The sequence below is a fragment of the Pseudophryne corroboree genome, chromosome 7, assembly GCF_028390025.1.
Source record: "Pseudophryne corroboree isolate aPseCor3 chromosome 7, aPseCor3.hap2, whole genome shotgun sequence".
Classification (NCBI taxonomy): Eukaryota; Metazoa; Chordata; class Amphibia; order Anura; family Myobatrachidae; genus Pseudophryne; species Pseudophryne corroboree.
Genome location: NC_086450.1, coordinates 186,690,560 through 186,712,731, shown reverse-complemented (window position 1 = coordinate 186,712,731; position 22,172 = coordinate 186,690,560). Strand labels below are relative to the sequence as shown.

Below are 22,172 nucleotides of genomic sequence, written 5' to 3'. Positions count from 1 at the left end.
TTCAACGATGAATGGTCTTTGGTCGTTGGTAGTGTGTATGCTCATGTCGTTTGCTCAGCTGTTCAAGGGAAGTCGTTAACGGCGGTCGTTAACGACGTGTGCATCGTCAAGTGTGTATGGGCCTTCACTGAGGATGGTTAAATCCAGTGCAGAGAGCACAGCGGACTGTGTCATATACCAGGGCAACAAAAATAAATAACTAACCTAATCACATAAAGACATGCCAGAGTAGGAATAATTTAGGATTGCTTAAGTTGTAGGAAGGTACATACATGCCATTGCCATACAATCTATGGCAATTGCTCCTTTAAGCAATTGTACCGACTTCTCACTATAGGTCTCACCGGGGTCCAACCTGGGTTTTGAAACACGGACCTAGGTCAGAGCCCGTTTCCATGGCACCTTCGACCTGAGTTATTCCTGGGTTGGCCCCTTTCACACCGCACCCGTGTGCAGTGTTTCTGTTATGCCAGTGATCCAGCTCCCCATATGCTTTTGAAGGGACCCTTTTCCACTGAGCCATGACCTAGTTCAACCCAGCAATAACCTGGTTTATTGCAGCAGTGGAAAAGGGGTATAAGTTATGATATCCATACCTAGAGTGGGGATATGAAACCATGGGGTTAGTTCTGTGGAGTTCTCTCTATGACCAGGGAAAGATCCAAGTTTCTCATCTGTGACGAATGCTGATATATTCTGTGCTAGGCGGATTTCACTTGGAAATTCAGTCTTCTCATAAACCCAAAAGCTGCAGACAATCCAGATGCAAGAAATAGGGAGGATTATCTGTAGGAATCACCAGAGAAATGGGGACAGGATATAAATTACAGCTCTTGTGTAGTTCATCATATGGATAATTGTTCCTAGGGACTTACAGACAGCATGCGGAGCACCGGGACATATCTTCTCCGTATCCCACGTTTCATCTCCCAGGTGTACAGAGGGAAGTAGAGGGAACGGAGGGTTTGTGACAACAAGCCAGTAACTGCAATGAGGCTGTAATATACAGGTTTATCATTATGTATCATTATTTCAGAGTTTTAACAAGGTAATCACAGCAGAACAAAAATATATGGAGGGTTACAAACATTGCTAAAGAGAATGATTGCAATGCAGAAAATTTGTGGCTGAGCCGAAGGCCTGATTCGGAGATAGATGCCCTCTCTGCTCCCAAATGGCAGTAGACTGACAATCACAGACAGTCTGCATCCGTAGTGCATCCAACGATGCAGGACCCGTACTGCACACGCGCAGTACGAGTCTGGGACATCTGCCAAAGTCTTTATCATGGGCCATGTAAATACTGTTGTTACATAACAGGTCCATGAAAAAACTGTTGTTACATAACGGGCCCATGTAAAAACTGTTGTTAAGTAACGGGCCCATGTAAAAACTGTTGTTACGTAACGGGCCCATGTAAAAACTGTTGTTACATAATGGGCCCATGTAAAAACTGTTGTTACGTAATGGTCCCATGTAAAAACTGTTGTTGCGTAATGGTCCCATGTAAAAACTGTTGTTATGTTATGGTCCCATGTAAAAACTGTTGTTACGTAATGGTCCCATGTAAGAACTGTTGTTATGTAATGGTCCCATGTAAAAACTGTTGTTACATAACGGGTCCATGTAAAAACTGTTGTTATGTAATGGTCCCATGTAAAAACTGTTGTTACGTAATGGTCCCATGTAAGAACTGTTGTTATGTAATGGTCCCATGTAAAAACTGTTGTTACATAACGGGTCCATGTAAAAACGGTTGTTACATAATGGGCCCATGTAAAAACTGTTGTTATGTAATGGTCCCATGTAAAAACTGTTGTTACATAATGGGCCCATGTAAAAACTGTTGTTACTGTACATAACGGTCCCATGTAAAAACTGTTGTTACATAACGGACCACATAGAAATGTTAGGCATATAACGTAAAAACTGTTAGTACATAATAGCTCACATAAAAACTGTTGGTACACTTACCTCAAGGATATACCCCAGTTGGAGGAACACAGCAGGGCTGCAGGTTTATAACAGGAAAGGCCAATGATTGACAGTGCTGGTGCAATGACCATTGGTCCAGAAAACTGCAAAATCCAGCCCCAGATTCCAGAGATCCCGGAGAGAATCTGCAGAGCTCCTGAGATTACAAGTGCTCCTGAAACCTGCATAGAGAAAGAAGCCATAAGTAGAAACTAAAAAGTAACAAGTACAATTACCTGTGGGCCTAATTCATATTACTATGTAAACCCAATAGTTTACATACTAATCCAATGTTTTTGGGTCTGCATAGGCCCTGTTCTGCAAATGTGCACAACGGGTCCTGCGTAGTCGCTCACAACACCCTCTTTGCTGCAGCATTTGTGGGGCGGCAACCGGGGCCTTTCCATTAATACAGAGGCGTGTCACCCCCCGTTTTGTAGACATGCAGACGATTCCATAAACTTCGACTTACACAGATTAGCCGAGGACAGCGACTATCGCAACTGATGGTTGAGATAGTTATCTGATGCTGTGTGTTTGGATGCAGCACTCGGATTGCAGATGCTGGCAGGAGACATCTATTACATACAGAAGCCTCCTGATACATTTACATTTTATTTGTACGGTACTTCCCTGCAGCTGTGCAATACCATGCAAATTAGACTCAGGCCTAGTGGCCCATTGCAGAGGTAATGCAAAGAGAGAGAATGAAGGCTTGGTGATAAAAGCAGAGGTTTGTGGAAGAGCTTTTTGTAGGTATGGTCAGGGCCGGCGCTACCCGCTCAGCAAAGGGATGCAGAGCAGGTAGGCCTGTCTCCCCTGCTGCTGCCAGCTGCTGTGCCTGTCACACTGACAGGCAGCAGCGCCGGCAGCATGAAGAAGTCTTCTCCTCCCCCTGGTGACAGCATCATTGTGATGGATTGAATAGCGGGCGGAGCTACATGGACTGAGGAGGCAGGGCTACACGGACTGAGGGAATCCCGACACCGGCGAGAATACCAATGCCAGGATCCCGACATCGATCATAATTCCAGCGCCAGAATCCTGACTCTCAACATCCCAAACATAAGTATGCCGGGGCTGGGAGGGGATAAGCCATGGGGGGTGGGGGGTGGGCCTGGAAGTAGGTTTAGATACCACCCAAGGACTTTAGGGTTGGGATGCAGGAAGGGAGTATTAGCGTTAGGCTGTGGGATGGGGGAAGAGGGGGGTAGGCTCAGGCTGTGGGGTGGGTTAGGGGATAGGAGGATAGGGTTAGCATGCTTAGTAGGTGTTGGGATTCTGCGTGTCGGGATTCTGTATGTCGGATGCCACTGTCGCTATTCTGACCGCTGACATCCCAGGTGACGGGAGCCTGATACCAACCCTCATTATCAACTTGTACGAATGAGGTACATGCAGCTGGAATAATTTCCGATGATATTACATTTAATCACACTGTTTAATTAATGCTATGTAATATATAATGGTTAGCTGGAGAAGTGTTTCCATTCTGTAAAGTTGTCATGAAACCTTAATAAGCTGTATCAATTTAAAGTATGCAAATTATAGATGTTACTTTGGTGCTGATTGGTTGCCATGGGCAACTTCTCCACTGGCTCACTTCTCCGCTCTTACCACTGCTTAGTAAATGTCTTCTGAATTAGAATTCTAAACCTTGATGAAACATTTACTTATGATAATGAAGTAACAGTTATATTAATATTTGTGTTTTATTCTGTACATAGGGGGTAATTCAGATCTGATCGCTGGGCTGCTAATTTTGCTGTCCTGCGATCAGATAGTCGCTGCCTCCAGGGGGAGTGTAAATTCGCCGTGCAAGTGTGCAATCGCATATGTGTGTATGGGGTGGTCTTCAGTATGCCGAATGTCGGGATCCCGACGCACAGTATACCGGCGCCGGAATCCCGACACCCGGCATACCGACAGCTATTCTCCCTCGTGGGGGTCCACGACCCCCCTGGAGGGAGAATAAAATAGTATGGTGCGCATAGCGCGCCACCGTGCCCGCAGCGTGGCAAGCGCAGCGAGCCCGCAAGGGGCTCCTTTGCGCTCGCCACACTGTCGGTATGCCGGCGGTCAGGCTCCCGGCGCCGGTATGCTGGTCGCCGGGAGCCCGAGCGCCGGCATACCGTACTACACCCGTGTGTATACCGAGGTGCGAAAATCCGCTTTGTGCAGTCTCTGCGCAGCCCAGGACTTACTGCTACAGTGCGATGAGAACAGGCTGATCGGGGCCGGAGCTGACGTCAGGCACCCTCCCTGAAAACGCTGGGACACGCCTGCATTTTTTCAAGCACTCCCTGTAAAGGCTCAGTTGCTACCCACAAACGGCCTCTTCCTGTCAATCACCTTGCGAATGTCCGTGTGATTAGCTTTTTCGCACCATCCCATCGCTGACCGGCGATGCCTGTTCTTATCCAAAGCATGTGCGCATTGCGGTGCATACGCATGCGCAGTTAGGACCTGATCGCCCACTGTGCGAAAATGCACAGCAGCGATCAGATCTGAATTACCCCCATAGAGTGGATTTATTGTAATTTGATTTTGGCTTTAGGTTGGCTGTCGCCAGATTGTTTTTCTGTTATATGCATGCCCATCCGGTGTGACTGTATAAACCCTGAGAACTACGTACTGTGTCATTGTTTTCATTGTGGGTGTCTGTCTTTTCCTGTCTATTAGATAGGATAAAAGTAAAACTGACACCCAACTGACTTTTCAAACAATTGAATATCCTCCAATGTAGACATGTTGGCTGTTTTCTGCTCCTCCATGTTTTACTGACCTCTCTGATTGGCTGGAAGTCACTCTGCAGTCTCTCACATGACATACCCGTGCAATATACTGATGCCTGGGAATCTAGGATGGGATAGTATAATGAATGATAGCATCTATATACAATTTCCTACAGTTTAGATATTAGTACATTTGGTAATGTTTAGTAGAGCTCCTTGGATTTTATTCTATAGAGTGACCTTAGCCAATGAAATCCTTTCTTTGAAGTCTTTATTAACAGATATGTCTTATGCATAGTGAATAGTCCTTTTTGTCAAGTTAATGGTTAGATGTTATTAGAATTAACTGATACAGGAAACTGTTGTAAATCATGAATATTGCTTTAACTTGCTTGATTATGAGGTTCTGAACACAGAAAGTGGCTTAATTGTGGCTCAAATAATTAAAGTTACATCAGATAGATAGGTAAATAAATATGCCAACTATCCGACCAACACTACTGCTTACTGACTAGAAGATACTGTCAAAACCAATCAGCTGCTCTGTATAATTTTATAGTATGCAAATTATAAATGTTACTTCAATGCTGATTGGTTACCATGGGCAACATCTCTACTGGCTCACTTCTCCATTCTTTTCACTGCTTAGAACATCTTACCCTTTATCTTAATAGTATGGGGATTAGTACAGGAGTGGAGGTGTTGCGAAATGACACCAAATCCCGAAGGGGGGCAACGGCGTAAACAGAAAGGAGAGCACACAGGTTTTTCCATCCTTTCACACATGAGAGCCCCTGTTAGCCAATGAGCTGAAGAGGAGATAACGAGAGGACTGGGGGAAGGTGTTGGCATATTGGAGCATACTGCAACAATGATTTTGAACACTCTGGACTTTAAATGCAGTGATCCAAGTTCATATCTTAGTGGTACCTATATTCTGGAGCACATTGCAGGAGCGCGCACACACACAGTTGCTTCCCAGTTGGTTTTTTTCAATATAGTAAAGAGAAACCTACTAACAAGTGCCAGCATGCAGGTTCCAAACCAGCACATACAAACTCAAAGGAGAGGGGCATGTTGATGGTTAGCCCTGCATATCTCACAGGAGAAAAGGCAGGCAGCAGCTAATGATGAAGCGTGCTGCTAGAGCTACCCCTGTTGACCAGAAAGGAGCAAGAAATGTCCTAAGCAAAGAAAAGAAAAAGTAGTCTGCAAGACTGTAGCACTGGCAGCATCTGACAAACATCCATTGATGAGTCCTGGTCTAGTGCATGAGGTGAGGTATTTGCCAGAGGCCACAGAGCTGGAGCAGCAACTTGTTTACCCTCCCACCACCTCCCCCCCCCCCCCCCCTTGCCAGCAGGGCAGACTACCTAACCCCTAAACTCTTAGCATGAGAGTCATGTCACCAAGGGAGGCACTGGGCAAATTGTAGTTCCAAGATTTAGAAGTCAGCAGGCACGTGACAACCCCGGAGGCGCTGGAAACATGGGTCTACATCGCCTCTACGCAGATTTTCAAAGGGCCTACTTTAACCCCACCATCAGTGGATGTCAACAAATGAGCCAACACAGCAGGGGCAGAGGCAACCAGATAATGTTCAGGACAGGGAGAAGATGCAGTATCTCCCCACAGTACCTGTCACCCCTCCAGAAGCACATACCAGCACTCATCCCCCAAGGAGAGCAGAAGATCCCAGATATGACCAACCACCACCAGTTGCCAGCTGCCTTCATTGGTTGGAGCAAGTGACATATAGTGCCAGGGCTGCTGTTGTAGTAACCATATATACAGAGCAAGGGCCAACGGCAGTGACACCCGCAAGAGAAGAGTAGCAACCCTCACAGCACATTGCAAACATGCAGCGTTCAAGTCAGCAAAACCAGCATATCAGCATACCAGTGCAGATGGGAGGTCACCACGAATCAGCAGACTTTGCCATGCCCAACAGGGTCAATGCCACCTTTAGGGTGGCCTCAGCAATATCTTGCCATATTATATCTCATGCTGCTTCCAGCATGAGAATTTGGACTGCTGCAACAGCCGATGCCAGGTTCAGCACCGCAGAAAAATCGCATTAACGCAGGAGCGGTGAGAACATCAATAATAAATGCAAATGTTCCTATTGTTATTGCTGATATGGGGAACGTTGAAAATGTTAATAATTATCATTAGAACTGATAATCATGCTAAGGTACAGGTTAGCTCACAGGATAGTAATTCATCCGTGACACAACATCGGGGTCTGGCTCCTAGTTACCAGGTCCAACGATGTCACCTTACTGCCATCTGTGTCCCCGCTGGTCACCTTTTCTGACACCTGTGGTTACTTTTCTATATTTATGGCGCACATCCCACTCCTGGCGGTTCCCTCCATTCTGAACCATGGGTGCTGTCATGTTGGATATCATGACCTGTTTTGCCAACCAGCTTCCAGCAACTGCAGTCACAGGTTTGGCCCAGCCTATCAGCACATATAGCACCCTATGTAAACCTGTAACTGCTGACTACACATTGCAGGTACAAAAGGTCGACATGAGTTTTTTAATATCTATTTATTTTTTTAAATTAAACTGTTTCATACTTTACTATCCACATGGACTACGATTGGGAATAGTAACCTTGCCGCCCAAAGCATGGTGAGCGAAATGAGCCATGCGAGGGAATGCTGTACACTAATTGGGGTTCCACATGCTAGAAGGGAACATTTTACATAAAAAAACTCACGTTGACCTTTCATGAGATGATCATTTCTGTGTCGACCTTTCTATCCTGTCGACCTTTTGACCATGATGACCTTGCGCATGTCGACCTAGACATTGCCAACCTTTTGACTGTCGACCTATAACCTTTTGAGAGGCAAGGATATTGCTATAGTGTGGGGTGGTTTAGTCAGGTGCAAAAACTATCCGCAGCGTCAGGGCCAAGCAAAGCACTTACTCCAGTGACCCAGAGCAGGATCCTCGAGTGGCTGACTAGGAATCCTAAAATTTACAGGGGTGTGGTATAGCAGTTAGACAGTTAAAATATATACAGTCATTAGGTTGATATCATATGATTGACAGGGTCAAAAGGTCAACAGGGTCAAAAGGTTGATTTGTTTAAATGTGTCCCCTTGCGGGTTTGCTTTGCTCGCCACAAGGTTACTAAAGGTAATAGTTTGTGACATTGATAGTAAATGATGCAAAAGTTACAAAAGCATGAAAGAAAAACTTAAATATGTTTCGATCTTGATGACCTTTAAACTTTTGACCCTGTCAACCTTTTGGCCTTCGAACTTTTGACCCTGTCGACCATATGGTGTCGACCTAATGACTGTCCATCTTTTAACTGTCTATTTATACATTGGAACCCAATTTACAGTGCCAAGCTGCAGCAGGCAGGGTTTAGGGATGGGTTGAAAAGTTCAATAACAAAATGTTCCTCCAGCAGGTAGCAGCAGAAATGTAAAATAAATTGTGAAAGAGCTAATGCTAGACATGATGGTGTGGCGTTATTAATTCTTCTAATTGCGGACCTAGTAATTTCACCACTTGGATTAGTTCCAGAAAAGACTGCAGGAAAGTTTAGGCTCATTCAGCATCTATTTGGAAGGGGCATTGGTCAACAATTATGGATAAGAATCAGTGATCAGTCCAGTATCGGTCTTTGGATAAAGCTATCAAAATCGTCAGAAAGCACAGAATGGCCCGTTATGGCAAAGCTGGGCATCAAGATGGCTTTCAGGTTGTTGTCCCTGCATCCGGAAAGTTTCAGGCTCATGGGTTTCTGTTTCAACAGATATTTTTTCAGAAACAAATGCTTATCCATGGGCTGCACCATATCATGTGCGTCATTCTTCATGTCTTTCAGCTTCTTATTACAATGGTGCTTGGAGGGGCGCACCAGGTCAGAGGCCATGCACATCATCTTGATGAATTCTTAGTAGTGGGTCCACCAGAGTCAGGGCAAAACGCTCATCTGCTGCCAGGCTCCAATACATGTTGGGAGAATTTGGTCTCCCCATCACATAAGAGTAGACGAATAGCCCAAGGTGATAAATATCCTACTTGTGAATAGACATTAACACCAAGAGGAAGGATAAGGTTGAGAAGCTGGATAAAGAAATAAGCTCAGTCCTTATTGGTCATGCTCAGCTTTACATGCACGGTTATCCCCACAGGAAAAACGTTACAAGCACCTCTTTACACTCATTACCAAAGAACGTAAGAAATATTTACCAGTGTTGGAGGAGTTCATGTTGCACTTGGAGTGTGAATTTGGCCTAGTGCAGAATTGCATGAATATAAACAGATATTTACAGATGCAGCTGGGGCGTCTACATTTGTGGTATGTTAACTGGCTGAGAATGGTGCATGCCATAAATAACACTGGGGAACACAACTTTTAGTGACAGAGATGTTCAATGCTTTTTGGGGTCGTAGAGTCTGAAAATGACATTAGTTTTCGGCCATCAGGTCTGCTTATCAAGATATGACCTATATCCGAAGAAATTTATACCTTTATATATATATATATTGTATTTTACATGTAATGAGTGCCAATCAAATGAAGGTCCGAAGATCAACAAAACGAAAGTTTCTTCATTGAGACTTGTCGCTGAAACAGCATTTTATATGATGTCCTGCTATGAGATGTTCCTGCACATTCACGATGGCTGCTCCAACAGTAGTCCGCCATCATATGCGCATCCCATCACTCACCCTGTTCATCGCCTACATCACCAAGACAATGTGGAAATTGATCCAAATGACTGTGTAGGAAATGTCCTTTGATGCTCATGTTACAACAAATTGTACGGAAATAAGTGAGCATATTCTTCACGAGTTTATTATAGTTAGCGGTCTATAGTTCACAAGAAAAGTCTGAACATGTAAAGTACACACGCAAACATCAACAGAACATCATCAAAATTATAACTATATATAAAGAAAGTAATCATAAGAACAATAGGTAATGAAAATTCCAGGCACCACATAAAAATATTTTTATGTTCCCCAGTGAATCACTGTGCTTCATCTTAGCCATCCGCCAAGCATTAAGACACATCATCACATTTAAGGCAAAGCAAGTACTGGGGAGCAGAATATGATAGCAGATCACTGTCTTGGCAGATAAGAGAGTTTTTTTTAGGAAGGCAGCACCAGAAGCGCAGGTCACAGGAATAACATGCCTCTCCCATTGTGCTGGGCTTATTGGGCTGGTGATGAGTCCCTGGCATCAAACACCTGACAGCATACAAGGCAGCCAGGGATAAGTGGCAGCAGTTTCAGACACTAAGAAGCCCAGAAGGTAAGACACACTGCTGCCACTGTTGACCCTCTTAGGAAAAATGGGGGGGGGGCATTCAGGGCAAAGGTAGTATAATACTGGCTGGTACCTACTATTTTGCAAAATGCAAGGTAGGAAGGATGAGACCATGGCCTTTGTACTGCACTGGATAATGTAAGGGTGGGCTAGGACAGAGATAAAGACACCAGGTACCAGGGAGCCCATGACCATAGAAATACTAAGGAAGATGGTGGACATAGCATCAGGGTGACACATTAATGTTTAGGTCTTTATCATGGCTTTCAGCTGTGCTTTTAGGGTGAGCTAGTTGGTGGCCAGGACCTCCCTGGGTACCAGCTTGCAGCGTGCGAACATGGTAATGTCTGAGGGCATGGTGCTCTGTAAATACATGTTCATGATCAGCTTAACAGAGAAAGATGGTGTAACTACAGATGCATCCGGGCCCAGTGGTCTGCCCATGAACAGCAATGCAGGCATTCATAGATACTAGGCTTAAAAGTGGGGCTAACATTCCCATCAAAGGGACGAGTGCTCATAGACAAATGTCAGTTCACAGCTGTCTCTAAAAGATGTACAGTAATGCTGAGATGGGATGTGGACACATTTGGGACATTTTAGGATAGCACCACTACCTGCAGGTGCAGGAGACTCAGTTGACTATATAAACAGTTGGAAGGTAGAGGTCTAGCTATAAAGCATATGTCAGGTCTGTAAGGGAAGTTTCAATGACTATCTAATTTTGTGCGTCTACCCCCACTTCCTCATTTCACAAATTCATTCTCTACAGCACTCAACTGAGGAAGGACAATATGGATTGTCATGTCTACATTCTACATCACAGGTTCTCAAACTCGGTCCTCAGGACCCCACACAGTGCATGTTTTGCAGGTCTCCTCACAGAATCACAAGTGAAATAATTAGCTCCACCTGTGGAACTTTTAAAATGTGCCAGTGAGTAATTAATACACCTGTGCACCTTCTGGGTTACCTGCAAAACATGCACTGTGTGGGGTCCTGAGGACCGAGTTTGAGAACCTATGTTCTACATTTATTATGCAGCATTTAGGGCAGACACAAGGATATTCAGGAGGCTTCTGGGGATATCATAAGCCGCAAAATTAGAGTTTTGCTTTATGAAGAGGGGTATGAAATGGGCTAAGTTAAAACAATTGCTACTGGAAGCCAAAAAGGTTAATGGGCAGCCAGATGTGATAATGCTGCACCTGGGAGGAAATGACACCATGGCAAGTTAAATTCCCTCGATTTTATCTGTTGCCTACAGAAGCATTTGGTCAAATATTATCCCCAATTTGTCATGGTGGGGAGCTAGAAAAGAGTGAGACTTGACAGGGCCAGAATAAGGGTAAATGCAGCAGTTAGTAAATTTGGCACTGCTTGAGTGCACAGAGAGGATGGGGAAAGGGCGGGTTTCCAGTGTCATACATCACAGGGACATCGGAGTCAGATTTAAGGGTTCGTACGGGAGAGAAGGTGTACACTTTTGAGCTGTTGGTATTGATCTATTTAAAAATGCATTGCAGGAGGCGTTGGATGAAGCAAGACATCAGTAGGTTGCAGGGTGGGGGCTTCAGTATTTAGGTTTACCCGACAAACTTGTTTGCAAGAGAAAATCAGTGTGCAAGACATATTAACTCAAGAGAGCAAGTAGCGGTTAGCAAATTCACCCACGGAGAATACCCCCATGCCTGGCATGAGCTTTGAATGGTTGGACCCATGGGCTGTCGCCAGGCGTGTGTTATATAGCTGCTATGCCTAACAGGTTAGGCTGTGTATGGCCCAAGCACTGGAAAATACAAAAAAAGGCTTTGGCAGCTTACCCACTGCTTCTTGTCTTGCCCTGAGATATATTAAGGCTGTAAAAAAATAAATACAGCTGTCATTTGCCTAATAACACTTGCTTCTAAGTCTGTTTTCCCCCCCTTAAGCTTCGGGTAGGTTAAAGGGCTCAGCCTGGTCGGCCTCTGCTCCTTATGGAGCTTAGCAGTACCTAGGACACAATGGAAAACATGCATATTGAACCTGATTTAGAGGTGATGCAGAGTTGATTGCAGACGCAGTGGAATAATGTTTTCTTACTGCGCCTGAAAAGTCTCAATGAATATGCACAGTGATGGAATGCCAATGGCATATGCACAGAAGATTTATTCACATAGTGTGGTAATCAGCATTTGTGGGAGATACTGGGAGGTGGACAGACAAATTCAGCCATGTTTGGATCGTTTTCCAGGCATGTAGTCAGCAATGGAGAGACTCTCATTCTGAGACAGCAAAGGGTTTGCTCAGAGGTACCATTGTGAGACGGATGTGTGCTTGATGTTCCCAATGTTTCCGCTGAACGTAATCGGTGGATGTGAGACAGCGTCTGAGTCATTAGCATATTTTCGCTAGTCCGCTACATACGAAATCGCAGCTGCACTGGCCATTGTGTGTGCCTCTGAATCAGGTTCTCATTTTCCTTCCCTCACTTGAATTAATTCAGGCAGTTGAATGTGACAGCTATTGGAGAAATAAGGAAAGCGTATATAGTTCCGGTATTTTGGTAATGTGAGGAGGATCTACCAAAGTTAGTTATGGGATGAATTTGCACCTACTTAATAGTATTGCTTCTCATGGCTTTATATGGAAGAATGAAACTCACCAATCCCAGAAGAAGTTCTATTAACAGCTGAGTATTTGCTCAAGATTATGGTTGGGACAAGTAGTTCAAAGGTGGGAGCTTGCACCAGTGGCAACCTAGAAAACAGAGAACATTCTATGAATATTTCGATACTAGTAAAGGGACCAGGGTCACCTCACTGTATGCCGGCTACTCCGAACTGCTCTATCCCACCCTGCTCTGTCCCACTCCACCCCGGCCTACCCTCTCCACCCCACCCCACTCTCTCCATCCCAACCCACCCTTCACTGTGTAATTCTCACTACCCACTCAGTCCCAGCCACCTTCCATTATTTTACCTCCCCCAATCCATTCCCCACCCATACGTAATGCTTGCCGGTGGCGCATTCCTCCTTGCATTCTGTTTTACATGTAAGAGTTACTAAAAATAACCTTTACAGATATTGATTTAGCAGTTTCAGGTGTTCCTCGGTATGGCATAAATATGTTTGGGGTCCACTAGATGCCTTCCCAAACAACTACCATGCCTCCTTGTGTACCTTACCCTGAGTATAGTTTACTCTACCCCATCCAGCACACACAAGCAATGCACATTGTTGAAACTGATACCCTGTATATTCATGGAAGTAACAAAGGAACCATGCCCAAGTGTTTGTTTCGTAAATCAGGGCTTTCCAACCAGTGCTCCTCCAGTGCTCATCTGTGGATCCTATTCTCCATGGACTTGGCTCTATTGCATTATTTATTTATTTTTTTATTTTTTTGTCTCTCATACCATATCTATGTCTCTCTTCAAGTAGTATTATTATAATTACATTAAAACAATACAGGGTACACAGAGCTTAACATTACAGTAACAGAAAAACTAAAACAAAGCACAGGTAACAATTAGTAACACAATTCACAGTACACACTACAGCCGAGATGAAAGGAAGCAAAGAAGTAGTCATCATACCACTAGGGGCAGGCAGCCATTGGAAGAGATAAACAATAATGAGCAAGAGGAGATGCAGGTATAGACATTTGCTACATAGGAGAGAGCTGTAATTGGAGCCGCGCCTCCACCCCCCTGCCTCATGCCGTGAACATCTCAGCTTTGCTTGCATACTGCCATCAGACTAACTCCCGCTTTCCTGCACCTCTTGTCATCTGTCTGTCGCCCCTCCCCACTAGATTATCAGCTCTTCAGAGCAGGGCCCTCTTTCCTCTTGTTATCTAAGCCCTCGTCTCGACACATTTCACTCGCAGCTCTCCCCTACTCAAAGACCATCTTTACCCTGCTAGTAAAGGCTCATCTCCATCTATGGCCACCGGCCTCTAGTAGTACGATAAAAAAAAACGTTTAATCCTCTTATACAGCGCCTTTTAGATCAGCAGCTTGTCCTTCCCTCGTGGTGTACACCTGCACCAATTACCAACATATGCAAACAAATGAGGTTAGGCTCCCAACGCTGATCCCAATATTCAGCGTGGAGTAGGCAAGTGTTCAAAAATAAATTACAAGCCCCACTTTGGAAGTAGTTTCAGGAGGTTCCCTACAAGTGTTTCTCTCCTTTCTTATAGACTGACACTTACTTTTAAACCCCTTGAAACGTTCATCAAAAGGTATCTTTTTAAACGTCCCTGTTTTCTTCAATCACGCTCCCTCTGTTAGAACCCGACTCAACACATCAGCAGAGACAGACACCATGAAGATATAAAATGGAAAAGTTCCCAGCAGGGATGTTTAATATACAAATGGTAACAAATAAGTTAAAATTGTATCATGTCCTCTTAAAACATAGTAACAAATGAGGAGGATCGTACCCGCTATTAGATGAGGCTGTGCACTACCGCTGAGAAAGACCGGAGTATCTCAGCATGCTGTTCTGGCAACAGCCTCAGGCATGCAAGCGGGTGGTGTTCTCCTCACGTCACAATCCAAGTCCTGCAACGTCAACACGTTTCGGGGTTCCGCCCCTTTCTCAAGATCTGTTGCAGGTGAATCAGTCCTCCATAGAAATACCCGGTCCTAATTCCTGATTGGTTGGGTAATGGTTCACAGGAGTTATCATCAATCACACCATCTCTTTCATACATATTTAAAACACTTTAGGATTAACCATGTTGACATACCTAAGTGTTACTTTATGTAAAATAAATCCATGAAAGAATTTTATTAATTAATCCATAATAAAAGATTCGAAGACAGTACTAATATATATATCACAAAAAAATGTTTTCCATTCCCAGCCTACAATGTGTTCACTATCATTCATTGTTATACAATGTTATAAATATAACACACATTTATCAAGCATTCATTATGATGTGGAGGTCGGGAAGAAAAGAAAGAAAAAAAGGACAAGTATTAGTTTGAGCATAAAGTTTACCTCATAAAAACCATTTGGTCTCAAAATCTTCATTTAACCCGTCAGGCACCAGTGTCTTTGCCTCGAAAATAGTTCTCATTTCAAGTTTAGCTAATCTTTCAGCTCTATCAGTCGTTCTCCAATTGGGATCTACTTTTTTAATGCCAGCAAAGAGTTTGATGTATTTTGGGTCACAGTTATGTTTGTTCTTAAAATGCATAGATACATTATGATTTTCATAACCCCTCTTAATGTTACGCACATGCTCCGCTAGCCTTTCTTTTAATGTGCGTATAGTGCGTCCTATGTATTGCAGGCCACATTGGCATTCCAAGATGTATACTATGTATTTACTATGACACGTGATACATTCTCTTATAGATACTTTCTTTCCTATATTATTGAAAATAATTTCTGTGATTTTCCGATCCGTCTTGCATACTTTACACATTGGGCAATCACCACATCTCTGAAACCCCTGTGCTAGAGTGCGAATTTCTTTCTTAGATTGAGATGTGGCACTACTAACTAATAAATCTTTTAGGTTGTTAGCCCTCTTATACACAAAACAAGGGGTTCTGGAAATAAATTCCTTCAGACATGGATCAGCATATAAGACACCCCAATGTTTTTTGATAATTTGTTCTAATTCTTTGTGTTGGTTGGTGTACCGGGTAATAAAGGGGATGTCATGTCTATTTTCCCTAATTGGCATCTTGCCCTTAAGTATACTTGGCCTATCCATTTCCCTCCATTTCTCAATTGCACGATCCACATGATGTGCATTATAGCCCTTATTTATGAATTGTTTACGCATTCCTACTGCTTGATCGTCAAATGTTTCTATATTTGTACAATTGCGGCGTAACCTCTGGAATTGACTGTTAGGTATACTAGTAATCCAATTAATATGATGATTGCTTTCAAAGTTTATATAAGATATCATTTTCGTTTGGAAAGGGGATAGATCTTCTCTTGATCTATTCTGTCAGCATCTAAACGATAATGATCGGAATATACAACTTACTTTTCAGATTAGTAATGAAAGTGTACATTTTTTAGATTTAACAATATATGTACAGGAGGGCCAATTACACACTAAAAACTACAATAAACCCACAGATTGCAACTCTTATATAAACTTTGAAAGCAATCATCATATTAATTGGATTACTAGTATACCTAACAGTCAATTCCAGAGGTTACGCCGCAATTGTACAAATATAGAAACATTTGACGATCAAGCAGTAGGAATGCGTAAACAATTCATAAATAAGGGCTATAATGCACATCATGTGGATCGTGCAATTGAGAAATGGAGGGAAATGGATAGGCCAAGTATACTTAAGGGCAAGATGCCAATTAGGGAAAATAGACATGACATCCCCTTTATTACCCGGTACACCAACCAACACAAAGAATTAGAACAAATTATCAAAAAACATTGGGGAGTCTTATATGCTGATCCATGTCTGAAGGAATTTATTTCCAGAACCCCTTGTTTTGTGTATAAGAGGGCTAACAACCTAAAAGATTTATTAGTTAGTAGTGCCACATCTCAATCTAAGAAAGAAATTCGCACTCTAGCACAGGGGTTTCAGAGATGTGGTGATTGCCCAATGTGTAAAGTATGCAAGACGGATCGGAAAATCACAGAAATTATTTTCACTAATACAGGAAAGAAAGTATCTATAAGAGAATGTATCACGTGCCATAGTAAATACATAGTATACATCTTGGAATGCCAATGTGGCATGCAATACATAGGACGCACTATACGCACATTAAAAGAAAGGCTAGCGGAGCATGTGCGTAACATTAAGAGGGGTTATGAAAATCATAATGTATCTATGCATTTTAAGAACAAACATAACTGTGACCCAAAATACATCAAACTCTTTGCTGGCATTAAAAAAGTAGATCCCAATTGGAGAACTAATGATAGAGCTGAAAGATTAGCTAAACTTGAAATGAGAACTATTTTTGAGGCAAAGACACTGGTGCCTGACGGGTTAAATAAAGATTTTGAGACCAAATGGTTTTTATGAGGTAAACTTTATGCTCAAACTAATACTTGTCCTTTTTTTCTTTCTTTTCTTCCCAACCTCCACATCATAATGAATGCTTGATAAATGTGTGCATATATTTATAACATTGTATAACAATGAATGATAGTGAACACATTGTAGGCTGGGAATGTAAAAAATTATTTTGTGATATATATATATTAGTAGTCTTCGAATCTTTTATTATGGATTAATTAATAAAATTCTTTCATGGATTTATTTTACATAAAGTAACACTTAGGTATGTCAACATGGTTAATCCTAAAGTGTTTTAAATATGTATGAAAGAGACGGTGTGATTGATGATAACTCCTGTGAACCATTACCCAACCAATCAGGAATTAGGACCGGGTATTTCTATGGAGGACAGATTCACCTGCAACAGATCTTGAGAAAGGGGCGGAACCCCGAAACGTGTTGACGTTGCAGGACTTGGATTGTGACGTGAGGAGAACACCACCCGCTTGCATGCCTGAGGCTGTTGCCAGAACAGCACGCTGAGATACTCCGGACTTTCTCAGCGGTAGTGCACAGCCTCATCTAATAGCGGGTACGATCCTCCTCATTTGTTACTATGTTTTAAGAGGACATGATACAATTTTAACTTATTTGTTAATGTAGAGATGTGCCCTGTGGGCACATCAGTGGGGCTGTCCCTAGCTGGGGACAGCGCTGAGGCAGCTTGTCTGTCCCCAGCGCTGGGTGCGTGGCGGCGGGTGTCCGGTGCAGGGATTACCTTTTTCCCTGCGCCGGACCAGAGACTGCAGGGGCTTTTGAATCTTGGCGCCCTCCGGGAGCCAATCGCGGCTCCCGGAGCGGCAGCCAATCAGAGAGGGACGCGGCGAGCCAATCGGCGCTCGCCGCGTCATAGGCCCCGCCCCCGGCATCTGACGTCAGACGCCGGGCGGGAGCCGAAGAGACCGCGCGCGCGGAAGAGCGCGAAGAAAGAAGACGGGCGGGAGCAGCGGAGATCGTCGGCGCGCAGGAGCGCAGAAGATAGTCCGGCGCGGAGGAGAAGACGACGGGCGTGGGAAGAAGAGCTCCGGTGGCCGCTGAAGAGGCCGGAAGACGTCAGGCTCCGGGAAGATGTCCAGCGGCGGCTGGACGCGGCGAAGAGACGGCGGCGCCGCTGGCCAGGACGGGCCAGCGGCAGAAGAATGCATCCAGGCCGAGAAGGCTGCAGTGGTGGGAAGCAATTGAGCTGTGCAGTTCCCCACTGCAGCCTTCTCCACCGCAGGTAGGCTCTTCTAAGGTGCCCCCTTCTCTCCTCCCTAGACCACCGGGTGTTCGGGCATTAGGCCCGTGGGCAGAGTCAGGCCCTCTCGGCCTGTGGGCATTCAGTCGGGCCCTCCCGGCCCGTGGGCACAAGCGTGGTCGGCTCTCTGGGTCCAAGGCCACGTGCAGCCGGGGTTCCACCCGGCCCGTGGCCCAAGTACCCAGACCCGACCACATTGATAGGAGGTTTGGGCATTAGGCCCAAGCCACCTCAAAGCGCCGCAGTAGGCGGGCACTAGGCCCGGGGGCAGTTCAGGCATTAGGCCTGTGGGGACGTTAGAGGGCAGTAGGCCCTAGTGTATTTGTGGCCAATTAGGGATACATTAAGGTGACCTTGGGCACAAGGCCCAGGTCACCCAACGGGCAGCAAGTTAGGCGGGCGCTAGGCCCGTGGGCGAAGTCAGGCCTCCGGCCTGTGTGCAGTTAGGGGGCACTAGGCCCAGTGAATAAGAGCCCCCGAGGTGAGTACAGGTGGCCCTGGGCACTAGGCCCAGGTCACCTCGAGGTATTTAGGAAGGCAGAGCTGAGGCCCACATGAGGGAAGGCGCAGGAGGTGGGTAGGCCGTGCGGTGCCCACCCCCTTCCAGCGGCAGATAGGGATTAAAAAGGGACAGCACCGTTTTATATTGTATTTCCGATGTGTGTTGTTACCGTGCAGGGCGAATTGCTGTTATAATGTTTGTGCATAGTTATGTCGCACCACACCCACAGAGCTAGTTTGAGGGCTCTGCCGTTATAGTTAGTATAAGGTGTTACACTAGGTCTAGTTAGGCCCTGCACGGCTGTTTCTTTCTTTTGCCTCCTTACAGGGACCTGTACTGGAGAAGATCGGAGTACCGGAGTGTAAGACGGTGAGTAACCACGGTCTGAGTGTTTGGTTGTGTTTCTTTCTATCTCCCTTCCTTCAGGGCAACGGTGAGCCTTGCACGGCTGTGCAAGGCGGAATTTCCACCTGGTGCGAAAGTGCCGATAGGTGAAATTCGGGCTCTGAGGCGGACGCCAATGATGACCCCCACCTAGCCCGAAAGCACTATTTTTCTAGAGGTCGGAGGGCGTTTCGGTCCACAGGTAGGAGGACGGCACTCAGCAATCTCTTTCCTCCTAGGTCGTCGTGTCCGGGTCCGACGGAAGAGTTGCCAGGTCCGTTGAATGTTCCGGTACCTGAAGGTGAGAGAGAGCGGTGCCTGGTGAGTACAGAGTCTACACCTGCACGGCAGCAGGCACCACACGCACCCCGCAGCCGCACCTCTCACACTTGGCGTAGTCGGCAGGATCAAAGAGACCGGATTACGGACACGATGTGGAACGCCACCAAGAAGACCTCCCTGCGGACGGCTCCGGAGAAGACTCACCCACGGATGCGTGCGGACCAGAGCGACTGGGTGACGGTGTCTGGGGCAGACATCCTGAAGATGGTGCAGCGGTCGGTCCAGCGTGGAAAAGAAGAGCGCCGGGAGAAGGGGCGCAAGAAAGCCGCTGTGACGCCCTGCAAGAGATGTCGGCAAACAGGGCACTTTGCCAGCGAGTGTACTTGGCGAGAGACGTCCCCAAAGAAGGTGGTCCAGGAAGCGGACCGAAGACGTCAGCAGGGCCAAGCGAAGAAGGAGTCCTGGTGTTTGCTCTGCGGAAACTACGGGCATGAGCACAACAGTTGTCCTTGGGACGAAGAGTTGAGCGAAGACGAGGTTGATTCCCGGTGTGAAAGCTGTGGAGATCCCCGACATCGGCTCCTGGAATGTCCATGGACGGAAGACAGGACGGACTACGAGGCCACGGTGAAGCAGATGACGGAGTCTCGTCAGCAGCTTTGGGACCGGGTGGCTGCAGAGCCTGTGTGTGCGCTCTGCGAGGCGAGAGGACATGCGCTTCCCGATTGTCCGTGGAATGAAGACCGGATGATTGCGGATGGTCGCGCCCAGAGATGGGAGGAGGAAACCAGGGAGATGGAGCGGAAGGCCTTGCTTGAAGTTAATTCGCAGGTGCCCATTTCCTCTGAGCCGGAACCAACGGGTGAAGATTCCCCAGTGAAGGAGGTGGACCAGGAACCCGTCTTGGAGAAGGTGACAGTGGCCCTCCCTTGTTGGAAGTGTCGGCGACCAGGACATGCGGCCAGTGAGTGCCCCTGGGAAGATGCCGCGGACCTACTCTGTCCCAAGAAAGTGACCCCAGTAAGGCAGAATCCTTTCCCGTATCAGACGGAGGTGGACGACTGGGAGGTGAAGAGACCACGCTGCGAAGAAAAGCGTGAAGACCCAGTGCCTGAGATGTCCGGAATCTCCCCGCGATGGAACCGTCCACGACCAGGACGTGCGGAACAGGAGTGTCCTGGGTACCAAGAGATGCCAGCGGAAGCGAAGGAGTACGCTGAGGAAGTCACGATGCCAGCGGAAGCGAAGGAGTACGCTGAGGAAGCAGAGGTGCCAGCGGAAGCGAAGGAGTACGCTGAGGAAGTAACGATGCCAGCGGAAGCGAAGGAGTACGCTGAGGAAACAGAGGTGCCAGCGGAAAGGACTAAGTACGCTGAGGAGGAAAATAATACCCCAGTCCAGATATCGGAGGAAGACTCGGACTACGGTGAGCTGTCCGCCGACGAATCCCTCCCAGAACAGATGGAGGACGACTCTGGCCTCGGAAGCGCCGACGAGAGTGACTGGCAGGATCGGGTGGAGTCATGCTCCCAGTTGAATGCCCTCCGTGAAGAGGAGGAGATAGTCCTGGAGCAAGAATACCTGCCGGGAGTGCCGAAATGGACGGACGTACGGGGAGAGGATCGCGATGCCGTGGGAGGACCCGTTCCAGAGGAAGACACAGGACCTTTGGAGATGCCCCACGAGGAAATGCGACATGTGGTGGCTGTTGCCCGGGAGGAAACGGATGCCCCGGAGGATTCCGCTGTTGGGTGGTGGTTGATACCACACCCGGAAGACAGGGACAAAGCCACAGACGATAACGGAGGTCAAGAGTGGGGGACTGCTGTCCCCGTGGAGGAAGATTCCCCTTGGTGGCCCACGTTGAGCGACCGTGGGGAGATGCCACTTCCCCAGAGGATCCACCGATGGAGGTCAGGAGAAACGAAGAAGAGGAACCCGGAGCTGGAGGTGGAAGGATGTGGGGTCACAGCCTGTCCGGGCTGGACCCTTGAACACAACCTCGCCGGAGGGACCTCGGAATTCCCTGACCCGCGGACAATGGACGTCGTGGAGAACTTTGTAGGGACTACAAAGGAAAAAGGGGGGGGAAATGTAGAGATGTGCCCTGTGGGCACATCAGTGGGGCTGTCCCTAGCTGGGGACAGCGCTGGGGCAGCTTGTCTGTCCCCAGCGCTGGGTGCGTGGCGGCGGGTGTCCGGTGCAGGGATTACCTTTTTCCCTGCGCCGGACCAGAGACTGCAGGGGCTTTTGAATCTTGGCGCCCTCCGGGAGCCAATCGCGGCTCCCGGAGCGGCAGCCAATCAGAGAGGGACGCGGCGAGCCAATCGGCGCTCGCCGCTTCATAGGCCCCGCCCCCCGGCGTCTGACGCCGGGCGGGAGCCGAAGAGACCGCGCGCGCGGAAGAGCGCGAAGAAAGAAGACGGGCGGGAGCAGCGGAGATCGTCGGCGCGCAGGAGCGCAGAAGATAGTCCGGCGCGGAGGAGAAGACGACGGCCGTGGGAAGAAGAGCTCCGGTGGCCGCTGAAGAGGCCGGAAGACGTCGGGCTCCGGGAAGATGTCCAGCGGCGGCTGGACGCGGCGAAGAGACGGCGGCGCCGCTGGCCAGGACGGGCCAGCGGCAGAAGAATGCATCCAGGCCGAGAAGGCTGCAGTGGTGGGAAGCAATTGAGCTGTGCAGTTCCCCACTGCAG

At 46.8% G+C, this 22,172-nt stretch overlaps 1 protein-coding gene across 1 annotated transcript in view; it reads right to left on the bottom strand.

Moving 5' to 3' along the window:
* SLC23A3 (solute carrier family 23 member 3) overlaps positions 1-22,172 on the bottom strand; it is a 66,674-nt gene that overhangs the window by 10,640 nt on the left and 33,862 nt on the right. The window contains exons 3-7 of the mRNA XM_063932312.1: positions 12,661-12,755; positions 4,760-4,833; positions 1,975-2,156; positions 876-996; positions 597-786 (exon numbers count right to left, since the gene is read on the bottom strand). Coding sequence (XP_063788382.1) covers positions 597-786; positions 876-996; positions 1,975-2,156; positions 4,760-4,833; positions 12,661-12,755 — 662 coding nt within the window. The remainder of the gene's footprint in view (positions 1-596; positions 787-875; positions 997-1,974; positions 2,157-4,759; positions 4,834-12,660; positions 12,756-22,172) is intronic.